The sequence below is a fragment of the Branchiostoma floridae genome, chromosome 5 (assembly GCF_000003815.2).
Source record: "Branchiostoma floridae strain S238N-H82 chromosome 5, Bfl_VNyyK, whole genome shotgun sequence".
NCBI lineage: Eukaryota > Metazoa > Chordata > Leptocardii > Amphioxiformes > Branchiostomatidae > Branchiostoma > Branchiostoma floridae.
Window position 1 is genome coordinate 26,271,078 of NC_049983.1, and position 15,346 is coordinate 26,286,423.

At 42.9% G+C, this 15,346-nt stretch overlaps 1 protein-coding gene across 1 annotated transcript in view; it reads left to right on the forward strand.

Moving 5' to 3' along the window:
- Window positions 1-14,011: 14,011 nt before the first annotated feature.
- The window catches only part of LOC118416382, an 18,356-nt gene continuing 17,021 nt past the window's right edge, over window positions 14,012-15,346 (forward strand). Inside the window, exon 1 of the mRNA XM_035821478.1 lies at window positions 14,012-14,090. Coding sequence (XP_035677371.1) covers window positions 14,012-14,090 — 79 coding nt within the window. The remainder of the gene's footprint in view (window positions 14,091-15,346) is intronic.

Genomic DNA, 15,346 nt, shown 5'->3' on the forward strand with positions numbered 1-15,346 from the left:
CTCCCCAGAGGAGCGCGCTAAAAAGGCGAAACAAGAAAAAGAAAAACAGCGAGAGGAGGTGAAAATTACCCTTCAGTGGAGACTCAAGCTCGGCTTTAGTTTTACCTCCTCAACCCTAACCTCCTCTACACTTTGTGTTGATTGTATTGAGTTTTTGTCGACTTTATATGCCTACCTACCCGATGCGCTTACCATTGATTTTTTTTCTTTCTGGATCGAATCATCTATGCTAAATACCACTCGTTATACTGTGAATTTCAGTTTACCAGCTCATCATCCTTTGGACAGTGGCTTGACTCTATTGCGTATGTTTCATTCACTTCCCGTAAGAATGGGTTGGTAAATCAGTACTGATATAGTATTTCCTTTCCATTTCTTTTTATTATATGTCCACTACTGGTGTCTGCAATACCATGCTTTCTTTCACTGTTAGAAGGAAATGATTGTCCAGAAAAGCCACCAGGTCCTGGATGACCTGCTCAACGCCGTTACCGACCCCATGAGACTTGGAGCCCCGCCGGTAACTATCAAGAGAAGTGGGGTTACTCTGAAAGCACAGAAGATCCGGGGCTCCATGATTGGGGACCAGGTGGTGCAGACGGAGGATGGGGGAGGAGTCCAGTTCCCATCACAAACTGCACTTTTCCCGGAACATCCACCTCACAACATCACTGTAAAAGTGAGGATCCTTCCTTCATTCTTTTTGTCCTTCATTCCTCCCTCTCTCCATCCGCCTCCATCCTTACCGTAGTCCCCTCTTCCTTCATTCCACCTTCCCTCTCTCCCATTTTCGACTCAGTTCAGATAATTAGAATTGAATAGCATTTGAATTAGATTTTCCAGGGAAACATGTAAAGTACTGTCATATTGTGAAGGCTATAGTGTAACATTCCTTCTCTTTGGGTTCCATCGAAATCTAAAATGATTTTTCTTATTACGGTACTCGTAAAAATACATGCTCAAATCGTCGTGTCACACCCCTACAAGTCAGGGTAAAGTCTCAGTTAAACCCCAGACAAGCAAGCTGACTGCCATTCACATGTAAAATCAGCTCAGTCTTTACTGCAAGATTGACTTTATTCTCAATAAACCTGAATCATTCAATCATTGTCATGATGTTTTTCTTTAGCTGACACAGTACCAACAGAACCCATACACCTGGGGGCGTGGGCAATATCAGGCGCGCTCATCTGTTATGGAGCTTTCGTTACACCGAAAAAACTACAAACCTTTGGTCTTCAACAACCTCACTGAAGACTTCATAATCACCATTCCGGGCAGGTCCAGAAACACACCAGCGACAAAAACCATCACCTACCCTCTCCCAGGAAACGGAACATCAAGTTACCATCTACTGAACCTGAACAACACCGCAGAAGGATTCCTGGTCACAATCACCCCGCTGAACTCAAGTGTGGTGTACGGCGTGTGGGGCAGGTACGGCGGCCGCCCTGATGACCAGAACTACGACGTGTCCATGGAGACGTACGTTCTTTCCGAGGAGTGTTCCCTGATGGAAACTCTGGGTGGGGATGGAGGCGACAAGACGGAGGCAAGGATGTTCATCAAAGGAGTTGAAGATCCAGTGGACTATTACGTAAAAGTTCAAATTTTAGGTAAGCATTTCCGTTTTATATTCACAATAAAGACGAGTACCTTTGATGAGTGCGTCAGACGTAGCAGTACGTATGCCAATGCTCTGTGGGGGCATATTTACGTTTTCCTTATCGACCCTAAACACCAAGTTCTGTGGTGGCACATGCTAGGATATATTTTCTTCATCGACGCTGAATATCGAGAAGATAAGACAGTGGTTATAAAAAAAATTATATTTGTAAGTTTAACCTGCAGACACTAATGTTATTGAATGTGCACTAAGTAGGTTTTGTCTTCTCATCAGGACCGACGACCGAGTGCGGCAATAATGATCGAAACGACGAAACGAAAGCACACACCAATGACTTCTACGCCTACCAGATTCAATGGGTCCGTCTAAGCTGTGTCTACTGGAGCGAGACCCAGGAAGCCTGGAGGCCGGACGGATGCACGGTGAGTACAGAAGTTAAATTATTCGATTGCCAAAAGTGGCAGAGGTATGTTGACTTTTTTCTGACGTCTTATCACATATAATTAGGATTGCACGTACGTTATTCTCCGATTAATGACCCAGGTAACATTTTAGAACATGCGAATTAGAATTTCAACATCCTTATTGACAAGACTGTTACATTTCTATTTACCCTTCAGATTAGCAATCGGTCCACGGTTAACAACATCATCTGCCACTGCAACCATCTGACGGCGTTTGGAAGTGATTTCGCCACACCGCCGGACACGGTCGACTTCGGAGTCTTAACGCTTAGTGATCTACGTGACAACGGCGCGGTGTTGACAACCATCTTCGTGGTGGACTGCCTCTTTCTGCTCACGTTGGTCGTAATGAAGGTTACTGACCTTAGATTGAAGAGGAAGGTACGTTCTTGGTATTATCGAAAATTACATTAACAACAACTGCGTTGTTGTTTATTAACTCTTAACATATTTGTCGAAATGTTCCATTCCTTCATAGAAAAGCCCTTCCATCAAACTGGATGACCTGCAGAACGATTTCCGGTACCTCCTCCACATTTGGACTGGCACCGCAAAGCATGCCGGGACGGAGTCCACCATTGCCTTCAACTTGGGTGGAGATGAAGCGACTTCCGGAGTGAGAGTGGTCAGCATCACGGAGAAGGTCAGGCATTAGCGTTCATTTTATTCCTCAAGAATGTTTTCACTCAGATAGGTAGGTCCTAACAGATCGAATGCTTGTTTCTGTGTAGGTTTTCAACCAAGGCAGCCAGGTGACGCTGAACTTCAGCACAGCAGAACAGCTGGGTAACGTGGAGCTGCTGCAGCTCATGCACGACAACAGTGGGGAGGGGAGCCGTGCATCGTGGAACGTGGACAGAGCAACAGTGCAGGATCTCACCACCAAGAAAATGTGGGTTCAGTTTGCTTTGGCTGATTCATCTGAAGTAATGACAGTAATGTGTTAGAAAAAAAAGATCTGATAATGTTTAACAAGCTGACCCAAATTCAATTTGTTAAACTTGGTTAAACTGGAAGGTATTCTATTGATCTCACTTGAACTTGAAGCTAACAAAGTGACTTTGTTGTACCAATTTTGCAACTGTTACAATACATTGTAGGTTCTATTTCTTCTGCGGTGAGTGGCTGGCAGCCGACCGCGGAGACGGGCAGGTGGTGAAGACCTTTCCTGTCGCCTCTGAGCAGGACCTGCGATCCTTCGGCTTCCTGTTTCCCGCAAGTCTGCGGAGTAATCTGGCAGAGGACCACCTCTTTTTGTCCGTCGCTATCATGTCTGAAGGTAAACGTTCGTAAGATTTCATTGGTCTATCTACTGTATAAGGTATTGTCGTGAAATAGATATACACTTTCAAAAAGGGTTTTTTTTACAGGTTGGGATTAGATGTCTTTGCGAATGATTGACAGTATGAATTGTTGTCTAATGACAAAGAATATTGTATAACAAGATCTTGTGTAATTTTACTCAAGAAAAACATTCTCCCACGGATGGGATATTTATCAAGATAGTCACCTTTTTTGTTTTGGCAAATAGCCCGTTTTATCAAGGTCTATCTCAAATTCCACTTTTATTAATGACATCATGTTATCATTCCATTACAGGAAGCAAGTTCACGCGCATCGAGAGGCTTGGCTGCTGCCTGAGTTTCCTCACCTTGTCCATGGTGGCCAGTGCCATGTGGTTGAGCGATGAAAACGCAACCCAAGTTGTGCAGGCCGTCAGCCTGGGGCCGTTCTCCTTCACCTTGAACACAGTTTACACGGGAATCATGACAAGCATCACCTGCCTTCCCGTCGTCATGGCCATCGTTGTGCTGTTTCAGTACAGCCGACCGAACAGCAAGGGCGGTCGTCCGGTCAGGGACGTGGAGACAGCCGGACCAGCTGAGGCACCCAAGCAGCAAGAACCAACCAAGGGCCTGCCACACTGGTGCAAGTACGTGGCCTGGGCGCTGGTGGTGCTGTCTGCCTTGGGGTCATCTGTCTTCACCGTGCTGTACAGTCTGAAGTGGGGCAGAGACAAGTCCGAGAGGTGGCTGTCTACGTACTTCATCACCTTCTTGGTGGATATCTTCCTTCTGCAACCAGTGAAGGTGACTAAATCATTCTCATTTCTGGTTAGGAACATATTGGCGTTAGAATTTGCGTTACGTAAGGTTTCTATCAGTTTTGCATGTTATTAGAGAATCAATCAATGAATGTCATCATTGGCGATAGAAAAAATAAGGGACTTAGTATAATCAAATATCCAATAGATCAGGCGATTTATATGCTTTGCACAACACTTCTGCATAACCTCTTCAGAAGGTCGTGCTATGCTACGTAGTGTGTTGTCTCTTTTTTTAAAAATAATTTCCCGTGTTACCAAAGTGTTAAAGATCAAACACTTTATGTTACAGATATTGGTTCTTGCGATTGTATTTTCATCCATTTTTCAAAGACATGTCTTGAAGATGATTTTTGAAGACGAGGGGGACACTGTTTTCTTGCAAGACGCGAACGTTGCTTCTCCAACACGGGCTGGGTTTAATAGTGAGTGATACAAAATCATGTTGTGAAATCATAACATTCATCGCGGCGTTATGACTGGCTCCATTTTGAATTAAAGAACAGCTTACAATCACTGGTGTTCCACTGTCAGTGTATGTTCCTCAGTGGGTGGGTTTCAGTTCCCCCTAAGGTTTAATGATTTGATTGATTGTTAAATTTTCATAAAAGGTGGCCAATTCCGGGTGAGGAAGAAAATGGAACGACTTTCTCATGTATCCCTTGCAAACGTCGAGGAAGCGCGACAGAAGCTGAACAGAGACAGAAGAATCAGTAATGTCCTCTGGGACATCTTCCTGTCATGTGCTCGCCTCCTGCTTGCCTTGACTATCATCAACGCGCACTACAACACCAACACGGCCTTCTATCAGACACAGAGCGCAGCAGAAAACTTCGTGCAATCTATAGAAGAGGTAAACAGGTCATTGTCGTATTCAAAACGTTTCGTTTGGAAAATATTAAGTTTGTCATCAGCGTCATAAAACAACTACGTACTAGTACGATGACATAGACACATGCGATGACACGTGCTATTTTATCAAAATCTACCCGAGCTTTTGACATGAAATGGAAATAGCACTAAGCATTTTACAGCTGCATCATTTGTGTATCAAGCATTATGATTTTAAAAATATGCTTATATCCAATATCTTATCATTTGAAAGGTAACAGACCCCACTGGCCTTTGGTCATGGCTGGACGAGACCGCTCTGGAGAGCTTCTACCCGGAGACCTCCTACAATGACGACAAGCCCCGCTGGTGGGAGAAGGTCTTCACAGCCGACATGCAGTCGGTCCTGGTCTCCCCACCCATCCTGATCCAAGTACGAGTAAAGTCAGGTTGGTGAAACCATTGAGACTATAAAGTAAGCATCACTGTCGTGAAATGTGTTGATTCTGTATCAGTGCTTCCAACTTTTATGACTGCCAGAAACTAAAGTACGTTTGCAGCTTACTTCTCTCACTTTCCATCTCCCGTCATCCTAGGGCTGTCCAATGTGTCTGCGTCTGAATAGTCATGAAATGCGTTGATCATGTATCAATATTTCCAACTTTTGTGACAAGTAACGGACTGTCGCTTACTTTTCTCTCTTTCCCTCTCTTGTCATTCTAGGGCTGTGCAATGTGCCTGCGAAAATGCAGTACTTGTTCGATGAATGTACAGCAGCGTATGATGAAAACACAAAGGAGACCGGAGTGTTTCAGAAGGGGTGGAAAAGAGTCACGAACATGTCGGATGAAGAATCAGAAGCCCCTGGATGGAGCCATCGCCTCAGTGGTTACACTATTAAGCCCGTTTTTGGTATAAAATCGCACTACTGGGGAGACGGCTTCAGTCTGAGCCTAGGAGAATCAGCAGACGAGATGCGCAGCATCCTAGCAGACCTTAAAGCCAACCGCTGGATCGACAGGCAGACCAGGGCCGTCATTTTCGAAGTGTTACTCTACAACGGAAACCTGGATATGTTCACATCGGTGACGATGGTGTTCGAATTCAGTGAGATGTCCGGAGTTTTCTCCCATCGTCACCTGCACACCTTCCGGCTTCATCAACAGCCAGGTACAATCGGGTACATCTACGTCCTGTTGGAAATCATTTACATCATCATTCTCCTCTACTCACTCTGGAAAGAGACAAAAGCTGTACGCGCAGCCGGCTGGGCCTACCTGAAGAAGCCATGGAACCTCGTGGAAACTTTTAACTTCATCCTGGCCTTCATTGTCATTGCCTTGTATGCGTCCAATAGGGCTTACAGTTCCAAAGCCATAGCGTCTGCTAAACAAGGGAAAGGTGGGTTATCTATATTCCACTCATGCAATATCGGACTAATGTCTGTGTAATACTTGGTGATACATTGTAAGGTACAGTTCTTACAATTTACTATGATATGTTGTTTTCGTTAAGATCAACTACAATATCTCAAATCGCTGGTAGACATCAGTCTGTTGTATGGATGGTTCCTGTCTTTCCTTGCCTTCTTCAACATCATGAAGCTCCTGCGACTGTTGAAGTTCAACCCTTACCTCGCCAAGGTGATATCCGTGTTCCGGGGAATGGCGATGGAGTTCTCGGGCTTTATACTTTACTTCTTTCTCTGCTTATCTGGATTTGGCATCAGCGGTCATCTCATGTTCGGTACCACCGTAACAGCGTACAGGTTTGTAATTTGTAATGATTATACACGACAATAGCTACTGTGCTCCTGATATAACGTCCTTGGTTGGACCGAAGCAGTGAATGAAAACGTAGCCAGTATATACGTATCTACCTGGAAGGAGATCAGGATAAAACATAATGACAAAGAAACAAATTATCTTTTCAGGGCCATGAGCTTGTCCTACTCGACATTGTTCCAGATGTCCCTTGGACTCTTTGACTACACAGAGCTTTTTGAGGCGAAACCCATCCTCGGCCCCATCTTCTTTGTAGCATTCATGTGTCTAATCTTCCTGGTGCTGATGAACATCGCCGTGGCGATCATCGACAGTGCTCTTCCCGATGTGCGGAACCACGTCATGTCAGAAGAGGACCGGTACTTCATCCAAGGGTTATGGGAACGCTTTACGTCCCTGCTTGGGCTTCAGGAGGCACCAGTCACAGGTAATGGTGTCTATGTAATGTCGTTCGACAGGTGGCCAAAGTAGTTGGGCGGTCTTTTTATAGTTTTGTTTGTTGTATTTGACAAATTTGTACACCGTTACAGATGTCACCACCATGGATAGGCTCCACGACAGCCTTATTGAGGTTGAGATCCAAGTTGAGAGGCTGTGGATAGAGAGACTGTCGCTTTTTGGCTGCAGGCGAGTAAGGTTTTTTTACGTAGTGCATGGACTGAATTTTTCCTGTTACAGCATACTTAGTTTTCTTTGAACTGCGGTGTTGTGGTGCAATATTCTTTCCACGACGTGGCTGGTGGCATACGTAGTCTTAGAACGAATGTAGTTTTGTACGTTGCGCAGAACTGTTAAACCACATTTAGGTGTAACACTCCAATTTTTTACGGAGTGCACAAGCTGCGAAGGACCAAACTGTAAAGTTTTGAATCACACCGAGAGGGAGTTCTACTTTTTTCAACAAGTATGGCGGGATTCTTAACGTGCCCAAATGACTCTATTCATACACGTCCGGCTTGCGCAACGCCCACCCCAACTCCATGAGTCCCTTACACTCGTTCTCATTGAAATGTCGAAAATGGCATTTTTTGGGTCGAAAAATAGATCGGCCTTATTTTCAGTGAAAACTACCTGATTGTTTAGGAAAATTCCTCTTTTAACCATTGCCAGAAAATGGCAACTTATTATTTTCGGTCCCATTGGTAATACACTACAGGACAGGTAACAAACGTTACCAGTAACGCTAGTTACAACAGTAGACTTTACCCTGTTTTCTCCGAAAGGACTCACCTTATTGAATACATCATTTAGGTATAAATGGATGTCCCTAGGGACATTTGAAAAGTGGGCAGCTTTTCTACACCAGGTAAAATAGAAAGCTTAGACAGCATCGAACAATGGTAACGTTTGTTACAGTTATTTCTGTACAACATTTTGTTAAGCAAGGTGGGATACAAATGACAGTCAACAACCCTTTCTTGTTTCTTTAGAAAGCCAGAAAAACTGTAAAGCGTCACAAAAATTGTCATTTCTAGTCTTAAACGTGGATAATGTAACCGTGGCAACCATCGTACTCGTGGTGGTAACGTTTGTTACAGAATCTGGCGACGGGTATAAATCACCTCACACAGCCTCCAAGATCAGTTACAGGAGCGATCTGACGTGATCAGACAGAGGATCTGGGTAGCTGGTTTCACCTGCCGGACAATCATTCTGTGAACTGAATTGTTACATTTTTGGCTACTATTTGAATTCTTCGTTTCTTCTCAGGCGACAGCCATTTTTTAGGGTCTGAAATCCCACCCGTGGCTATAATAATCTTCTTAGCTATAAACCAATACGAATATTGTGGTGCATCTAATGTAAAACATTACAGGGGTTGTGGAAAAATGAAGGAACCAGTGATGTTGTCTATAATTTGCTGCATATTAAGTCGTAAAGTCAGGCGACAGCATTTTGACATTTAAATGAGAACGAGCCCTTACTGAAACTAGCCACACGTTTTTACTGACCTTGGGAACCATTTTATTCTAAAGCAGCAACGATAACCTATTTCCACATGTTAACCTGGCCACCACTCCATGTATACCTTAGATCCATTTGGATTCTTCTTGCTGGCTTTGTGTCTAATCTTGTAGGCACGTACAGATGACGGAGCCGACGTTTACCAGACTCGACAGCTTAACTATTAAATTCTTTATCTCAAATAAACTGATAGATTTACTTTTATTTTTCAATTTAAAATGCTACTAAAACATGGCAGGTTAACTTTGTTGATAATCTTTACAAAGATGTTTACCTGTACAGGATGAAGAATGCGGACCTCCCTACGAAACCTGACTTCGTCCCGCCAGTCAAGAACGTCCTCAAGGACGGAGCCGAGGAACCTCAAGCCCCAAGAGAAGACCTTCCCGCCATTGTGATACGTCCTGCCTCCCAAAACAACGGCGGGGTGGACGAATCCGGGAACAGCGCAATGGCGGAGGCGGGTCCAAGTTCAAGTGACTGCTACGAAGAAGAAAATGTCGCTGAAGATAAAGATTTGGCTGTGGTTAAGTCCTCCACACCTCTTTCGCTTGGAAAGATGCTGACATACAACGACATCCAAGCTGCCCAAAACCTGCTCCACCGCCAATATCCGCCACTCCAAGGGCTGGAAGACCCTGTATTCGGTCTCTATGAAGTAGGATTTGCCAAGATGACTAGAAAGGGTCTACAAATCCACCACAGTGGTAGAGGTACCATGCACTGGGTGCTGTCGTGTTACACAGACGGACAGGTATGCCTGTATGACAGCCTCGGTGTCGCCATGACCAAATCCCTACAGATTCAGCTTTGCCAGTCTTACGCCGCGCTTGCTGACAAGGAATCAAACGTCTTGACCGTCTTGGTACCGGAGGTACAGCATCAATGGAATGCCGAAGATTGTGGGCTGTTCGTCATCGCCTGGGCAGTGGATATTGCAGAGGGGCAAGACGTGAGCAGGGTTGTGTATGACGACAGGAAGATGAGGAGCCATTTGGAGATGTGCTTTAAAGAAAAGAAACTCACACCGTTTCCACGTCTGACCAGCCGCAGATGGAGGGTCGGCCCAACCAGTGCACACCAGTTCACACTGGTCTGCCACTGCGAACAAGGAGGGCGTCTGGGAAGGATGGAGAGGTGCAAGGCATGCCGGAGGATCTTTCACGTCAGCTGCCTGGCAGGCAGCCCTCCCCGTGATGGCACATGGGCTTGTGGAGACTGTGCTGTGTAAAGTACAGTTTTTAGCATACGTACAAAGCAAATATTTCCTTTTTTGGCGGAGGGAGACCGCCTAAGTGGTCACATAACCATTGCTGCCCAAGATCCGTTTGTAAAATTGTAAAAATTCTGAAAATTTGCTCTGCTAAGTATATGTATTATTTACCTTCATCTTTCTTATTTTGCACACACACACACACACACACACACATACACACACACACACGCACATGCACATACAGACAGACAACACACACACACACACACACATGCATGCGTAGTTAATATATATATATATATACACATATACATATGATATGATAGCATAAAAATTTAGGTCTGTGTACTTCAAACAATTTACTTAAAATAGGTCGCCCAAATACACCTTGCTGTATGCAGGTATATCATAGATACATATACTATATTAAACAGCTTTTTGTTATTTGTACTGATTATGTAATTTTGTATTCAGAGAATGGATAAATACCTGGTTACGTATTACGGTAAGCTGTCTTTATGCTTACTGGGTACTTGAGTTATTTGATATACAGTACTATATTGTATAAGCTTATATTGTGTGTGTTGAAAATCTACAAACCTTCGTCCGTTGAAGTGCAGTAAGAAAAATTTTTTTACGAAAAAATGATTAAAACTTCGCGAGGGTGTTCATGCTCATTAGTATTTAGTCTTGAATAGGGCTGTTCTATGTTATGATGACCTTTGACAAGTAGATTTATACATCGCTTCATGTATATATATATCATATATCATATCTGAATGCTTTGATATATTATGCTCGGTCAATTTATGTCATTCTGTATCAGTCTGAATATTTCAATACAATAAGGATAAAGTTGTATAGGCGATTAAAATATAACATGATGTCCAAAAAATCGGACATATAGTTCTAGAGATTTATTTAGAATTATCATGTAGCTGGGGACGTGGGCCAATCAGAAGGCCCCATTTCATGCTGGTTATGACGCCGTAACAGATGGAGAATCATCAACAGCCATGCATTAATCATTTCATTATTGCACGTGTGCATTAATGACTTTTGAAGTTTGAACCAATCAGAAGGACAGACAAACAGGACGCTGGCCAATCAGAATGAGATATCCAGGAATCGTCCATCTGCCAAGATAGGGGAATAAGTCTTGGCATGGCTGGGGGGGTGTAGTGCGTGTTTCTTTGTTCAAAGAAAACATTTGCCGTCTTAAAACAACATTAAATTACCTATAATATTTCAGACAATAAAATCTATTTCAAGTCATGTCCAATTTAAACTGCAAATTGAAAATAAAGTTATTTGCATCCCCGCCCATTCAAGTTCAGACGACAATAACACCACGGTCCGCCATTGAGAAGCGACCATGGCGCTGACCAAAATGCTACCTTTCTTCGGGGAAAACGTGTCTGAGTTCCTAGTGAACAAGATTCTCAAGAGCTGTGAAGCACAGGGATCCCGGAATGCCTCAGGAAAGCCGGCAGAGATTTACCGCCTGATACGAACGAACTCGATAAACTTGAGAATGGGCGAGTGGAGAAATACGGAGCGTGAAACAGTTTGTAACATAATGAATCGACTTTGTTCTTATTTCAAGCCTTGGAACTGAAAGACATTTCACATACAAGTTTTATGTTGTTCAAATTCACTGCTCAAATTTATGTACTGAATAAAAGATGTATGTTTTATAAAGGAATTTGTCGCTCCTACCCAACCGGAAACTCTACTCCACTCTATTCTTAAATGGGTTAGTGTGGGTAGGCTATATGATAATAGGGTTAATGAGCCGCCTGTTCCTCGGTATATATGGTGTCATAACGCCTGGTCCTTTGCTATAACCACCGAATAAAACCATAGCAAAGGACCAGGCGTTATGACACCATATACACCTCGGGGCGGGTCATTAACCCTTAATTATCCTATCAAGTACGTTTGTATTGCTGCATGCTGCATGTGTATTTCATTGACACATGGATGTCTCTATAAACTGTATTAGATATTCATAAGCGTTGATTATTTTCATCTCGAGAATATTTTCATTTTTGAGTCAAAATCTTACGTAGTGTACCTTTGAACACAGGAAAGGACGAAAACTTTGCAAGGCCCGATGCAAGATGTTGGCCTCCTGATTATTGTACAGAAACCTACTCGTACCCGCATGTAAATTTGTCAATTTTCTTTCATATATAGTCTATTAATTGCTCAAGTAAGTGAAACAGAAGCTTTTATTTTTATCAAATTCAAGCAGAAGTGGTAAGTATTTGTGAATATCATCATCATCATCATCATCATCATCATTTTGAATATCAACAGACCATAACCACATTTTATTATTTATTGCCTGACTTCTATTCGAAATTAAAGGTTATATGTTTGCGTGCCCAGATATTTTCTTACATTACAGTACTTTGCTTCATCTCTATTCATCTATGAACAGTTTTAAACCGCACTGGGCAAAAACGAGACAGCCGCGTCGCAAAGTAAAATACCTGAAGAATTACAGTAGAAGCCAGTTGATTCCAGTTGATTAAGCACAACGGATTAACGAATACTTTTGTTAACTCCACGGAATCCCAAAATCCCAAACCGGTGCGGTCCAGCTGGATAATTCACATTATTGCACCAACCGGTTAAAACACGAAATTCACCGGCAAATAAGCCGTACTCTTAATAAAATAGGTTTTTATTAAACACCAACGTCTAAGTCCAGCTATGTCAGAACATTAAAATAAAACATTAGTGATGTCCTCCATTTTGAAATGTTTGTAGCTACATCGGGTAACCATGGAGATTACCATGGAAACGACTAGTTCTAGGCAAGAGGGCACAACATACAGCCAAGGACACGATAGTTGCTGCGCTATGACAGAAGAACGTTCTACCTGCTCCTCAGGCATACATAGGGTCTAGGTCATACTTGGGTCATACATAGGTCATAGGGTCGGGCATACTTGCAGTCTACTCGTCTGATGCTTGACTTTTTGCTTGACAGCAAGGGAGCGGGCATGTTTGCTGGTACGGGCACGTGCGTGACCATTAATAAAAATATACAGTATATTGTCATATATGTTTTCATTTGAAGAATTTGAAGAATTGAGTAGCACGAAAACGAGACAACCACGTTATCCCTTCTCATGCTGAGCCTATATCTATATCTATATCTATCTATCTATACAAATATATATATATATATATATATATATATATATATATATATATATATATATATATATGGACTGCACATACGTGATAGCTGTATTTAAGTCCTGAATTTTACGGGGTTTGGTTATTTCTCACCGAAATGCGGCATACCACGGCAAAGCGCATCGAAGGGAGAAGTAACACCGAAGAGGTCACGTTTTTACTGATGAAGCGATCAGCTCAGGGAAGAAACGGAAAAAAAACACACTCCAGGCAAGTCTCTGTTCATCAGCGAGACCGACAAGCTGTGTGCCCAGAGATTAATGATGTTCTCAGTTAGGTTTGACGTGTCTGCATATCAAAAATGGGTAACCATGAGAATTACCACAGACATATGGTGAAAAATGACTCGCGCTAGGCAACAGGTGACCACACCCGTCCAAGGACATGATGTTTTTCTGTACAGGCCCTGGGAGCTCACAAGCAAAAACCCTCCGAAAACACGGTAGGTTTGGAACATTTTGCTATGTAAATTTTTCATTTGCAGGATGTTATAGATTACAAGGGACGGAGTATAGAAATTTATAAAAGAACAGGTCGATAACCTTAGAGCGTGGTCCTTTCACTTTCGTCTGGATGCATGCGTATTCAGCAATACTGACTACCACGGTCTTTGCGCCACCTGCAGAGACGTGCGTACGCACATTGACAGGGCGTAGCCGCGGTGTAACCATGGTAATTACCATGGAAACATGACGAAAATAGCTCTCGCTAGGCAACAGGTGACGTCAACCAGCCCAGGACACGGTATTTTTCTCTAACGACCGAAAACCAGACGATCTGGGCGTCACTTGCAGAGACGGACTTACCATGGCCGGACGGGACCACCGGGCCACGAGGAGCCGACTGGTCTCCGCTGGAATCGCCTGTTGGCTGCTGATTGTCATAGGTAGGGAATATACTATTTTGTTTTCTATATTTACTCGGGGTAGTCATCTGGTGCTAAATATCTACCTCGACATCTATCTGTCGCGAGATGGGAGGTAGTTATGTCGTAGTGTTTTACAAATTACAGCGCCAACTGTCAGACCCCTTCCAAAGATCCATTCAGACTAGATGTGTGTACACGTACCGGAATGCCGCACCTGTGGCTGTACAATTGTTTGAGTGCAGTTTCTGAACCTAGACGCCATGTATATGTGCCTGTGCGTCTACAAACTAAAACACTTTGCTTGGAAGATAGATTATCTAGAAATAAGGCAGGTAAATCGGGTCTGAAAGGTTACATATTCGTTCACAAATTCCTACTTGAAATTTAGGTAATCTTGTAGACAAAGTGTTACCTTTTGGCATTGGTTTTAGGTGTTTGGAAGTTTAATGGAGTTTGTTATTGTTGTTGGTGTTGGTACCGACTGCTGTTTGACTGACTGTGAGAGTTGGTTGTACAATGTTTTCGGAAATCCGGTGTGCTCTATTCTGCGAAATGTGGCAGAACGTCTTTGGATTTAATCGCCCACTGGCAACCAGTATAATATTTGTAGCACTGTTGGTGTTTATATTCTAACATGGTAAGGCGTCTCAATATTGATTCCATTAGTCATGTGTTAGATCACGTAGATAGAAGTTAGGAGGGGCAAACTGCGCAAAGAAAAGGACCAATCAACCGTAAGGCAAAGATACCTCTAAATATTTGATGAGCCTGGCGTCGCCTCTTTGTGCGATGAACAAAGACTGACGTTTATCCGAGAGTAACACAACAGTTTTGTAGGTACAACAGACATTGTCCCCAGGGACTTTCTGCACCAAGCATCGCACAGACGTCGGTAAACCTTGCCAAAGTTAACCGTAATGCTATGGGAATGGTACAGTAGTGCCAATTAGGACTCTGATCAAGTCTATCGGATATCTATGTCCTGATGAAGGTAAATGAACATTTAGATAGAGGTCGGCCAGGAAAACATGTCATACTCTAATAAAAATGGCTTTTTTTTACATTTTTTTAACTTTATTTCACACACCGGACGATTTGTATAACCTTAAAAGTTTATATGCATCTGTATTGTAGGGCAAGAATAAGCAGTGGTGTATATTTTTTGTTTTGATGTTGACTTACTTGTCATTTACTTTGATTTGTTATTGTATTTACATTTGATTTGTATACTACTATTTGTAACTATGTTGTTGGTGTTCGTATATTCCATTTTA